Here is a 12,233-nt window from a genome sequence, read left to right on the forward strand (position 1 = left end):
CCCCCCGTTAGCTATGCCCCAGGCTCCAGCTTCTGCCAAACACCTCCCTTTTCTGATGGAGAAGTCCATCCTTCGCCCTGGTCGCTCCTGCCCTTTGTCTTCTCCAGGAGAGCCCTTCCATCCCTCTCTGAAGCTGGTCCCTGTGGGCCTTCCTCTGGAGCTCATCTTCCTTGAGCCAGCAACTCCCAGTGCCCAGTCGTTCCCCAGAGCTAGCCCTCCGGACAGGCCTTGCCGGATACGGCCAGGAGTGCTCCTGGAGGCCATCGGGGCGGTGTCCTGGAAGGCTGCACCTGGCCGGACTGGGTGGGGGCCTCGCAGGCCAGTGTGGGGTGAGCCTCCAGGGCCCACCCCTGCTCCCTATCTGGTCCTGTTGAGCCAGACATCTATTTGGAGCCTGGAGACACAGGAAGGGGCAGGGATCCGAGGTAAGGCAGAGCAAGGAAGCCACAATTCTGACCCCAGAGTTGCCGGTGACACGCTTGCTGTGCCTCAGAAACAAGGCCCTTCCTATCTATAGTAGCCACGTGCCAGGGTGCCCGGACAGGGCCAACAGGGCGGTCCCCGACCTAACAGCGCAGCCAGCTTGGCCGGTCTCCTCCCTACCAGGCTCGGGGGCTGCCCCGCCCCAGCAGGTGGTCCCTCTGGGGGCCACCTCCACCCACCCCCTAGGGTGGAGGCAGGTATAGGAGCTCAAGGCTTTCCCCAGGGAAGGAGGAAAGAGGCGGGGCAGCAGCGAAGGCCCAGGATATAAGGGGCGGAGGCGGCGCTCGCAGGCCCAGCCAGCCCACCATGCTCGCCCCCCAGCTGCCCTTGTTCCTCCTGCACGCCTGGTGGGTCCTGCGCCAGGCGGGCGCCGCCACGGTGGCCCCGGTGCCGCTCCGAACGCGGGTGCAGCCCTCGTCGCCGTCCCCTCTCGCGTACATGCTGAGCCTCTACCGGGACCCGCTGCCCCGGGCGGACATCATCCGCAGCCTGCAGGCGCAAGGTAGGCAGGCTCCCAGCCGGGGCGCCTCGGGACTCGGGAAGGGCGCCGGGGCGGGCTGCGGGTGGGCGGCCCGGGGCCGAGGGCGCACCGGGCTGGGAGCGCGCGTCCGGGGTCCGGGTCCGGGGTGGCTCGGCGTCGGCACCGGCTGGGCGCGCGGGGTCGGCGGGTGGAGGGGATGGTGGCATCGGGAGGGGCCCAGGGCGGAGAACTTTGCGACCCGCATCTTGCTTCAGGGTGGGCAGCGCGCGGTGCTGGAGGGTGGGAGGCCGACTGCGCCACTGGACCGAGCCGACTTGTTAAATTAGGTAAGCTCGCGGCGCCTCGGTGTGCGCTTCCCTGCAATGGGGACAACTGTACCTCCCTTAGAAGACGGTGGCGAGAGCTAGGTGACGAAGCACATTCGACGCTTAGCACGAAACCGGGCATAGTAATAAATGGTCGTTAGTATTGCTACATACATTTTGTGGATTTCTTTTCTTTTCCCGCGTGAGAGTGAATGGGTGCTGCCTGGCGCCGGGAGGGTCTCCGGCTGACTGCGAGCTTCGAAACCCAGCACGGTGCATGTAACCTCAGGGATTAGAGTTCAGAGATCCGGGACTAGAGATGGGGTGCCCCAGAGTCGGGAACTGAGGCAGGCTTGGGAACTCGAGTCCAGGCTGGGAAGGGGTCAGGGTCCCGAGTGATTCGGGTTCGGAGCCTAGACGTGGATGGGGGAAGCACTCAGCGACCATGGTGACTGGGGAGGATCACCCTCGGAAACAGGGCAGGGCGTTCTGGGCGTCGGGCCGGCCGGGCAGGTGTGTGCGGAGCAGAGGGAGCCGTCCCTCCGCGTCCCCTGCCCCTTGCAATCCACATCCTGACGCCTGGGGTCGGGGGCAGACCCCTGCCGCCCTGCTCGGCCTGCGCCTCCCTCCGCCAGCTGGGGCCAGACGGCCCTCCCCCTCGCTGGGGCGCAATCCACATCCGATAATCTGATCTAATTGGCCACCCGCCAGCTCCTTGTGGTCTGGGGGTGGGGGCTCCTAGCTCCCTGGCCAGCCACGTCTGGGGTCAGACAGCTGATGACCCTCTCCCGAAGGGTCATCTGGAGACCAGGCAGACTAGGGACACTGGAGGAGTGAGCCGGCTTGGAAATGACTGGAGTGCTCTGCTCAGTCCCTCTACCAGACAGCTGGGTGCCGGGAGGAGGCTGGGCAAAGGGGTGCTGGGTGCCCTTTTTCAGTTCACTCGTCCTTCTGGAGAGTTTCAGAAGGTTCGTGGGGGTTTGACAGCCCGGGAGACTGGAACACTGAGTCCTGGTCCCTCAAAGCCTGCTTCCCAATTCCGAGTGGGTCCCTTGCATGTCCGTTGAGTTCTCTAGTTTCCCCTTCTGTAAAGCAGGGGACTGGTTTCTGCCTCATTGGTGTGTACACGCGGTAAAATATACATGACAAAATCGAACATTTTACCTCTTTTTAAGTGTACGGTGGCATTAAGTACTTTCAGTGTTGTGAATTGGCTTCATTTTTTTTAAAAGCAGCAAGAAGAGCCTGCCTGGAGGGACACTGATGGAGAAGGAATGTTCTAAACACTCCTTTCCCTCGGGTTTATCTGTAAGCCACCCCAGGAAAGAGGGAAGTGGGTGTTGGAGTCTAACCAAAGTGGGTTTGCATCTGCCTCTGGCCCTCTTGAAACACCCTCGGTTTTCTCACCTGTAATAGTGGTAAGGATTGAAGGAGACCAGGCTCTGCTCGGGAAGCAGATAGTGGCGATTATCCTCCGAGTTTATAACAATGCACAGTGGATGCTTAATGTCATACCTACACCCTCCTTTCCTCTAGAGCCCCAAGTCCTAACTCAGCCTCAGCACTCTGTCTGAGGGGAGAGAACCCAAAGGCATGGGCCCACCCACTTTCTTCTTTATTTTTTTAAAGATTTTATTTATTCGTTTGAGAGAGAGTGAGAGAGAGCATGAGCAGAGGGAGAGGGAGACGCAGACTCCCCGCCAAGTAGGGAGCCCCACGTGGGACTCGACCTCAGGATGCTGGGATCATGACCCGAGCTGAAGGCAGATGCTCAGCCGACTGAGCCACCCAGGTGCCCCCACTTTCTTCTTTAGAACTAGACGTGGGTCAAGATCACACTGGGGCCTGTGGGTCAACTCTGTCCAGGGCTTGGATCGGTTTCAGGGTCCATGAACCCTCTCCAGATATTTACCCCAAGTCACATTTGTTGTACAGGTGGGAGCATTCTTAGCTTGTATCAGGCATCCGTGAGCCCCAGAAGATTAGGCACCCCTGTCCTAACAAGAACCAGAGCCAGCTCTAAGAGAACCTATCAGCGCTGTTTCCCAGGGAGCCCTTGGCCAGGGGTGGGGGTCATGGAGTCAAAGACTCTTCCTCACCCGGGGCAGGTGCACTCCATACACATTGTCCATTCTGGGAACAGATGACTTTGCTTTTTTTTTTTTAATATCTTATTTATTTATTTATTTATTTGAGAGAGAGAATGAGATAGAGAGAGCATGAGAGGGGGGAGGGTCAGAGGGAGAAGCAGACTCCCAACTCAGCAGGGAGCCCGATGCGGGGACTCGATCCAGGGACTCCAGGATCATGACCTGAGCCGAAGGCAGTCGCCTAACCAACTGAGCCACCCAGGCACCCAGATGATTTTGCTTCTATGTCCAGGTCCCTCACTACCTATCTGGACACCTTCATTTCTAACCTTGGCCATCGGCAATAATAAGGAAGTGGTTGACGACAGCCAACATTTGCTGTACCTTGGCTCTGCTGGGCAAAACGCTGTACGCACGTTATCTCAGTAAATCCTAACACTCCCACGAGGTGGATACTGTCACTATCTTCCTTTTACCAAGAGGGAAGCTGAGGCCCAGAGAAGGAAAGTAATCTGCCCAATGTTCAACAGCGAGTGGCAGAATTTGAAGCCTCACAGAACGCACCGGAGCGTTCTGCTCTTAACCTGCTGGGCTGGAATGTCTTCTTCTAAAAGGCCATTTGTGGCTACTTGTGATAAAAAGTCTTTAATTCCTGGTGCAGGTGGCCAGGAGTTGCTGCAGGTCCCACCTAATCCCCAGGTGGCTAGGGGGTGCTGTGGTGGCCAAGGGGGAATGCCTGCCTCCTCCCCACACCTCCGGGGAGAGTTGCTAGCCAGGGGCCGGTTATTGCCCCCTGCAGGTGCTAATGAGGAGGGAAGTGGAAATGAAGAAGAGCAGCTGAAGGTGGGCTGGGAGAAGCTGCCAGGAGGCTGAAGCTGGGACGGCCTCCTTGTAATGCAGTTTGGATTTCTCAGAGAAATTCACTTACCATCTGACCAAAGATGCTCTATGAGACCCTTAAAAAAAAAAAAAAAAAAAGGAAACTGTTAGTGGTCTGCCCAGAGTAGACCTAAATCGGAGACCATCACCACCCTTGAGCTCGATTCACGAAAGGGTTAGTGTTTTTTCCTAAGGGATGATCCCTGACTTTGATTTAGCGACAAGTCTCTTTATTTCCATGAGGACTGGTGAGGATGCAGGGATGGGTAGGGCATGACCGTTCCCATTGCAAAGAAAAGGAAACTGGGCTTGAAAAAAGTTAAAGGTCACTTTTAGGTGACCTGAAAATCCACAAAAACATGCTGTTCCCAGACATCGGACCAAATTAGTCCAGGACTAAAATGAATGGAATGTGCTTCCCCATTCCTTGTCATCCAGTTTGGGTTGAGTTGTCTTGGGAAGGGGGGGTAGAACAGGGCCAGGGGCTGTGTGTGTGCTGCCGTGTCTGCCCTAGGTGTGGGAATGCCCCTGGCGGGGGGGGGGGGGGGGAGGTGATAAGCACCCTGCAGGTAGATGAGAAAGCCCACGGGGTGGAAAACTGCCCGGTCAGCGCAAAGTCATGCTTAGAATGCTTGTAGAAGCCTATGCGTCAGGTTGTCAAGAACTCCTGAAGTTTCTGCCTCTGCAGAAACTTAGGAGTGGGCGGAGCATCGGGTGGCCAGTCTTGGGATTCTGCTGCCTGTGTCCCCCTGAGGCCACCGAGCCTTGCCTTTCCATGATACGCGTATCAACCTCAATGTGCCCACGAAATAGGCCACCCTTTCCAATGAGAAGGCGGAGTCTGGGAAGGTGACTTGCTCAGGGTCACAGGGTCGGTGGAGGCTGAGGGTTTAGGTCGGAGAGCTCAGGGTTTGGCCAGAGAGCAGGGAGAACTCATCCAGTTTCTACCAGTTGTTCTCCAGCTCTCGGGTGTCTTGGAGGGAGCCGCAGAACGGTGACGTGATTTGGAGTTTGGGCTTTGCGGTTGGGCAAATCCAGGTTCATTCTTAGCTCTGCCACCTTGTGCGGGTGATTTAACCTCTCAGGGCTGTGATTTGAATCGGACTAAAGTGGACTCCACGTTCCCAACGCCTAGGGGCTGGGCTGAGAGCACCGAGAGGATTCCTATCAGGTTAAGGCTCCAACACGAGCTCTGGTGGTTGTTACAGCGATGAGGCTGCAGGGGGCCCCCACTCACTCTGCTTCCTTCCCCGTTTTTCCCCACCCAGATGTGGAGGTGGACGGGCAGAACTGGACGTTTGCTTTTGACTTCTCCTTCCTGAGCCAAGTGGAGGATCTGGTGTGGGCTGAGCTCCGGCTGCAGCTGTCCAGCCCTGTGGACCTGCCCCCTGGCGTGCCACTCTCCGTCGAGATTCTCCACCAGCTAAAGCCGGATGCGGAGCAGGACCCAGCTGACTGCCGGGAGCATCTTCGGATGGACCTATTCGCTGTCCCTCTGTCCCAGGTCACTTTTTCCTCGGGCAGCATGGTCCTGGAGGTGACCAGGCCACTCTCCAAGTGGCTGAAGCACCCTGGACAGCTGGAGGAGCAGATGTCCGGTTTGGTTGGAGAGTGTCAGCAGCGGCCTCCCACGCTGCCTGTCGCCAGTGCACTCCTCATGCTCTACTCCAACCTGTCCGCGGAGCGGAGGCAGCTGGGCGGCTCCACCTTGCTGTGGGAGGCCGAGAGTTCCTGGCGGGCCCGGGAGGGACAGCTGTCCCAGGAGAGGGGCAGGCGGCACCGTCGACACCACTTGCCGGACAAAAGCCAGCTGTGTCGGAAGGTCAAGTTCCAAGTGGATTTCAACCTCATTGGATGGGGCTCCTGGATCATCTACCCCAAGCAGTACAATGCCTATCGCTGCGAGGGCGAGTGTCCTAGCCCCGTGGGGGAGGAGTTCCATCCGACCAACCACGCGTACATCCAGGTGCGGAGCCCTGCCAAGGGGAGGGGTGGCAGGGGGCTGTGGGGGAGAGGGGGCCATACTGCCCGATCGGGGGGGGTGGGCACAGGACTCCGGCTTTGCTTGTAAATTGCTGTTCATTCGTTCCCTGTTATTCGGGCACCAACAGTGTGCCGGCTCCTATCCTGGGAGAGACTGATGGCCTGTGACACGATCCTCAGAGGGCCTACATGCAGCCACGCCCCCTTGGGTAACCTTGAACACCTTGCTTCCTTAGGTCTTCTTCCTTGTCTTTCATAAAATTAGGGGTGGAGGGTGTAGCCTAGAAGGCCTCCGCTTCTCCCCAGCTCTGACTATTCTAGGAAAGGACGTTCAGAATCTGGACGCTGGGAATAAACCTGGCTTTGATTCGTACATATTAGCTGTGTGAGGTTGATCAAGTTGCTTACTCTGTCTGAGCCTGACCTTTCCCGCCTGTGAAAGGGGGATGGCAATGCCATAGTTCATAGCAATGTTGTAGGGTTAAATGAGATGAGATGTACCCCGCGTGTGTATCTGCTGGCTGGTGACCGGCACGTTGGATGATGTGTCATCACTACTAGAAGTCTGTGATTCACCGGTGGAATGGGGGCCACATTTATGGGGCCACGGTTGGGGTAGTCCTGTGCTAGCCACTGTACTTTTGCCACCTAAAACAGGAGTTGGACACCGTTTTGCAGTAGGGAGGGCCCAAGACTACCACCCCGTGCCACTGATCGGCCTGAGTTCTAGAAGGTGGTGGAATAGAGCCTAACGTGGTGGCCCTGATATTGGGGTTCAGAGGCTCTGGGGAGCATGTGAGCTGAGCTCGTACAAGGGAAGCACCGGTGGGGCCAGAGCCCTGCAGGACCTTTCCTAGGCAAAGGCCTGAGCCTCTCCTGGGACTTTGCTCCATGAACCTCCCTGCTGCATGATCAGGGGGACCCCCCAGTGACCCAGAGAGTCCCAATAGCAACTCTGACACTCGGATCCAAAAAGAAAGACCTCACTGGACCACAGGGACGGGGCCCAGTTCCAGGGGGCCAAGGGATTGTTACCTTTTCTCCTACTGACTCTATATGCCCTTCTCTGGGCAACAAAGCAAATCCCACAAGGATTTCCTCATGACTCTCTTCTGCTTCATGTTTCTGGAACGAAACCAGGAGTTTCTTGGAATTGGCATGCACTCTAGACTAAAACAATAGGAGGACATGTCTGTTTGCTACTGCTCTACCCAGATACAGCTTTTAGAATCTCCTGTTTAGCTCTTTTTTTTTTAAACAGCCTGTAAAGTTACTTTACATGTTAAGAGTTGATGATGTATATTGGCAGGCTGATTCCTTTATGAGAACGATTTTCTTCTGCTTTTGTACCCAGAAACTGATTTTAACTGACTTTTCTCCCCCAGAGTCTGCTGAAGCGATACCAGCCCCACCGAGTCCCTTCTACCTGCTGTGCCCCCGTGAAGACCAAGCCGCTGAGCATGCTGTACGTGGACAATGGCAGAGTCCTGCTAGACCATCATAAAGACATGATTGTGGAAGAATGTGGGTGCCTTTGAGGGGATCCTGGCGGGGTCCGGATTTGCCTGTTCCCTGGGAGTTGAAAGGTCCTAGAAGACACGAGAACCATCTAACGCAATGAGGAGACACAGAGGGGGGAAGGTTGCTCTTTTTGCCAGAGGGGGAAGAGCTGCCTGCCCTGTAAAGGAAGGCTCTGTGGGGTCAGGCTCACACAGAGGCTGCTGTCTGTTGGGAGAGAGAGAGGAGCAAGCCTGGGCGGCAGGCTGGTCGGCTGTTCTCTTTCCTGAAGAGACAGTGGTGACTAAAAGCAGTAGGGCAAGGGTTCTTTACTTGACTTCTTAACCTATGAACCCTCAGAAATGATATGCAAAAGTTGGGGCGTACGTGCATTTATCTTTGAGGTAGGACAGGTTACCGATAACTTTTATGTATTCTCAAAGGTGGTCTTTGACCACCCCCACCCCTGCCAAGATGAAGTTCACTGTGTTAAAGGAGAAACAGTTGGCTCTTGCCTCCGGCTGGTTTAGGGAAGCCCCCACCTGTTTCGGGCAGGCCAGTGGCGATCCGCTGGCCTTGTCTGGAGGCTCCCCGGGGTGGGTCTTTGCTAATGAGTTGCACAAACAATACAGCCATTGTGAAGTCCTCCTAGGCCAGCTGGTGCCTTTGCAGGGAGAGGCAGAAACTCCTCCAGAGAGCTGCCCACGCTGGACTCCAGGAGTGGAGCCCTCAGGCACCCCCCAGCCAGCCTGCGTGGGCACACACAATCCGAGTCTATTAAAGTTGGTGAGAGTTCACCTCGGTCTCTCATTGTGTGCTGTTAATGAGGCCCCTGAGCTTCCCGTCCAGCAGGGGCGAGGGTGGCCTAAGACCTGGCTTATGGTCACACCCGGGCCGCTGAGAAGCTGTGTGGCCTCAGGTGAGTGATTCCTTGCTCAGCCTCCTCCTATGAAGTGCTATAACATGTGTGTTAGCAGGTCCTACATCGCGGACTGTCCTCTGGGCCTTATCCCCATCTCCCTCTGCAGCTTACGAAGCCTGCTGAGCCCCAGGCCTGCCGTACCCTCTCTCTCTAACCTTTACCTGCTCTTCTGTTGGTCAGGGTTCACAGTCGGGCTTGATTTCGGGTTCCACCTAGCAGCCCAGCAGAAGGAACCCCACCTTTCTTGTGGGAAGCTCTACCCAAAGCACCTGAGCACAGCTTTGCCTTTTGGATGAAAAGACCCCAAAGGCAGTGATCCTGTTTCTCTTTTAGCTGACCTCATTGAGCATTGCCAGAACAGGGGCTGTTTCTGTTTGGCGGGGTGAGGGGGCCAATCTAGCGGGAATGCGAGTCTATGGTAGTTCTACCCCTGCTTCCCCAAGAAGCCGGTCAACTTCTGCTCCAGGCTTAGGAGAATGAGCCCCATCGTGTGGGAACCCCTCCTGACTCGATTACAGCGTTGGCTGAGTCAAGGTAGTAATCCTGGCCTAGGCCAAGGTTGGCGAGGCTAGAGCCAGGCCTGGGCTTGAGAAACCTCAGTGCCCTGATTCAGCAACCAAGCCGCTCTAGCTGCTCCTTTCCTGGGGTGGAAATAGACCTGCGGTCACCGCAATCCCGAATCACAATAGGGTTCTGCAGCTGACTCTATTCAGAACCCCTATGAGGCCAGCTTTTTATCCCGTCCCGGGGGCCTGACCACACAGCTAGGAGGGGCGGAGTCAAGAACTCGGCCTCTGGTCTCTGGAGCCCCAGGGGCACTGTCCTTAATAGCAGCTTAATTGCTCCCCTACTTTGGGGTCAAGGCCTAGCCTTTGGAACCAAACATTTGGACCCAATCCCACTACCACACCGAGGTTCTGGGAAGTGAAAATCCCAACCCTGGGGCTTGAGAGCGTCCTCCTTACTAAATAGGTGCCCAACATTTCTTCTATGGCGAGGGCCAGGAAAGCGAAAGTTCAAGCTCCTTGCGGCCATGGCTGTGGGAGAGTTTACAGTCAGCAGCTCCACTGACTCAGAGCAAACCTCACTGACGAGGCCGGCAGGCGCAAAGGAGTGGAACTTCGTTTTGCTGAGCCCTGCTGAGAGCTCCGTCCTGGGCCTGTCGGCAGTGGGTCATCGTGCTGCAGGGCCAGAGGCGTTTGGGGCCAAGCCTGGCAACATGGCTTCATACCCTGCGCCCCGTGTGTGGAGGAAATACTGCCCCCGAGAACGGAGTCCTGCCCTAACCTGGGGGCCAGATGGGGCTCTCACAGAATGGTTATTTTAACGTGCTCTCAAGGCAAAGGTCTACTGTACTGAGCCGTGCCAGGCCGGTAGCTGAGTGGGGACAATTGGATGCCTTACTGTCCTTGGCCGGGACAGGGGGTGGGCCTGGAGGTACATAGGAGTGGAGAAAAGGAAAGACTGGAAGGAGAGAAGCAGAAACGGGGTTGGGAGGCGGTTGGGACTCCAGTAGCACCACTGTGGGGGTTTGCCTCCACCTGTCTCCCCTTCTCCCCCCCCCACCACCACCCCATTCCTAAGTTGCCTTGGAAGTTAGCATCCTACCTGCCTCTGTGCAGAGGAAAGGATGTATGAAGTGCTAGCAGAAGGGTTTGGCCCCATCTTCCCCTAAAGAGTCCTTCCAGAGGTCCCAGGGCTGAGTGGTGGGTGCAGCCCACAGCCTGCTCCACGCCCAAATTCGCTCACTCCCAAGGCAAAGGAGGCCCAGCTGGCTGACCTCTGGCCGCCACGCCAACTGGGCTGTGCTCCAGCCCTTTCCCGAACTCTTCATGTGCCAGGCCCCAGATTAAGCAAAGCCTTCCTTGAGCCTCACGGCCACCCAGAAAGGGGTAGTTCTTAACCCTCGCCTACCTGAGAGAATCCTGGCAGAAGGAATGCGGCCTCTAAGCAGCTCGGCTGGACTTCAAGGCTGGCTCAGTCTGAAGCCTCAGAACTAAACCTCGCCGCTGTGTGGACGGGAAAATGTTTCCTCTAGTCCACTTTTACTCTGCGGACCTCTGTTCGCATCTCCAACGGGACAGAATTCTTGTTCGCGGTATTAATACGTGGGACTCACTGGTTTAATAATAGCAAGGAATTGGATGCTCCTGCAGCACAGCCTAGTTTAGGACCTCCGAGGGGATGCATTTCTGACAGGTGCCCCTGGGGGCACAGGCAGCCCTCTTCGGAAAAAGGGAAAGCCGCTGTCTGGGCTTCCATGAGGCTGGTCCGAGGAGAGAGGGGCCTACCTGGTGTGTCCGGCCCCCGCATGCACCTGTTCACTCACCACCATGCTTCTGAGGGAAGGGACAGGGCATCTCGCTGCATCTCTGGGCCAGACGGACAAAGCCAGTGCTCTGCCAATGCTGAGAACCACCGCACGAGGTGGCTGACCAGCTCTGCCGATTTACCTCACCGGTCGAGACCCTCCACATGCGAAATCCACAGGGTTTCCCCCAAAATGTAAGAAAATCAGAACACAAGTTGATACTCAAGATCTTTATTGATTTAACTGTAACAGCAACCATTGGTGAGAATTTAATTTTTCCCTAATTTCCAAACACCTGCTGGTTTAGGACAGTTACCAAAAAAAAAAAAAAAAACCAAACAAACAAACACCAACAAAAGTGATCACGGACTCACACAGGACTGCCTCAAGACCGCATGGTGTCCTCCGCTCTCCATCCACGACGGTGAAATGGACGGGAGGGGCGGGGGGCGACCACGTCTAAGGGGACGAAGGGAAAACCAAGGAAGTAACGGCAGTCTCCACTTTTCCGTTCAGTGGATGGAACTGGGCCACTGGTGGCACGAAGACAGGGAAGGGCATTTGTTTTCTATAGAAAATATCTTAAAAGATGCTTAAAATGGACCCCTAGGCATGTGAGTGTCCTCTGGGCTCTCCACGATGCCTCCTTTGAGGCTTGCCCCCGGGGTACCCAGGTGGGAAGAGGTGGGCTCCCTCTTTGGGGGAGGGAAAGGCACTGGCTCATGGGACTCAGCGGTTTGGCCACGGCCACCAGGAGCAGATGGCTTACTCGGACAACTCGTCCTTAGCTCGTGTTCCTCCCCACCCTCCTGGTTTCAAGTAAAAATTACCCTTGGCCTGGGCTTAGTTTTTTGTTTTTAAAGATTAAGGTGGAGAGGAAGGTTATACACCGGGGGCAAGACTGGCTATTCTGGGCTAGATTCATGGAACTGTCTCTGTTAGAAGCGTCCAGGAATTTGGGGGGTAAGCACCGGCGAGAGCTCCCTTTGGAAATTTCGGGGTGGCCACATGATTATCAAGCATTGCAGCATCGGTCAGGCCCCTACACTTAGAAAGGTGGCAGAGTAAGAATTTAAGTACCCCGGGAACTGTGTTTCACCTCAGCAGTATTTCCCCCTGGCCATCCATACTGTGTGGTCAGTCCAGGCTGCAGGCAGAGGTTAAGCAAAGAGAAACCACAGACCATCTGAATAGGAACTCACGAGACCTCTTAAATCTAGTTTTGCCACAAGGTATTCACTTCTCGGACCAGCCCAGAGAATGAAATTTAAATTCCAGAAGG

General features: G+C 56.1%; 1 protein-coding gene across 1 annotated transcript; it reads left to right on the forward strand.

Moving 5' to 3' along the window:
• Positions 1 to 789: 789 nt before the first annotated feature.
• NODAL (nodal growth differentiation factor) lies at positions 790 to 8,637 on the forward strand. Its single transcript, XM_025850171.2, has 3 exons — positions 790 to 985; positions 5,507 to 6,204; positions 7,607 to 8,637. Exons 1-3 carry the CDS (start codon positions 790 to 792, stop codon positions 7,757 to 7,759), a joined length of 1,047 nt encoding a protein of 348 aa, XP_025705956.1. The 3' UTR covers positions 7,760 to 8,637.
• Positions 8,638 to 12,233: the final 3,596 nt, after the last annotated feature.

The sequence above is a fragment of the Callorhinus ursinus genome, unplaced genomic scaffold (genome assembly GCF_003265705.2).
Source record: "Callorhinus ursinus isolate GAN/ISIS: 27379988/994484 unplaced genomic scaffold, GSC_fseal_2.0 scaffold31, whole genome shotgun sequence".
Lineage (NCBI taxonomy): Eukaryota > Metazoa > Chordata > Mammalia > Carnivora > Otariidae > Callorhinus > Callorhinus ursinus.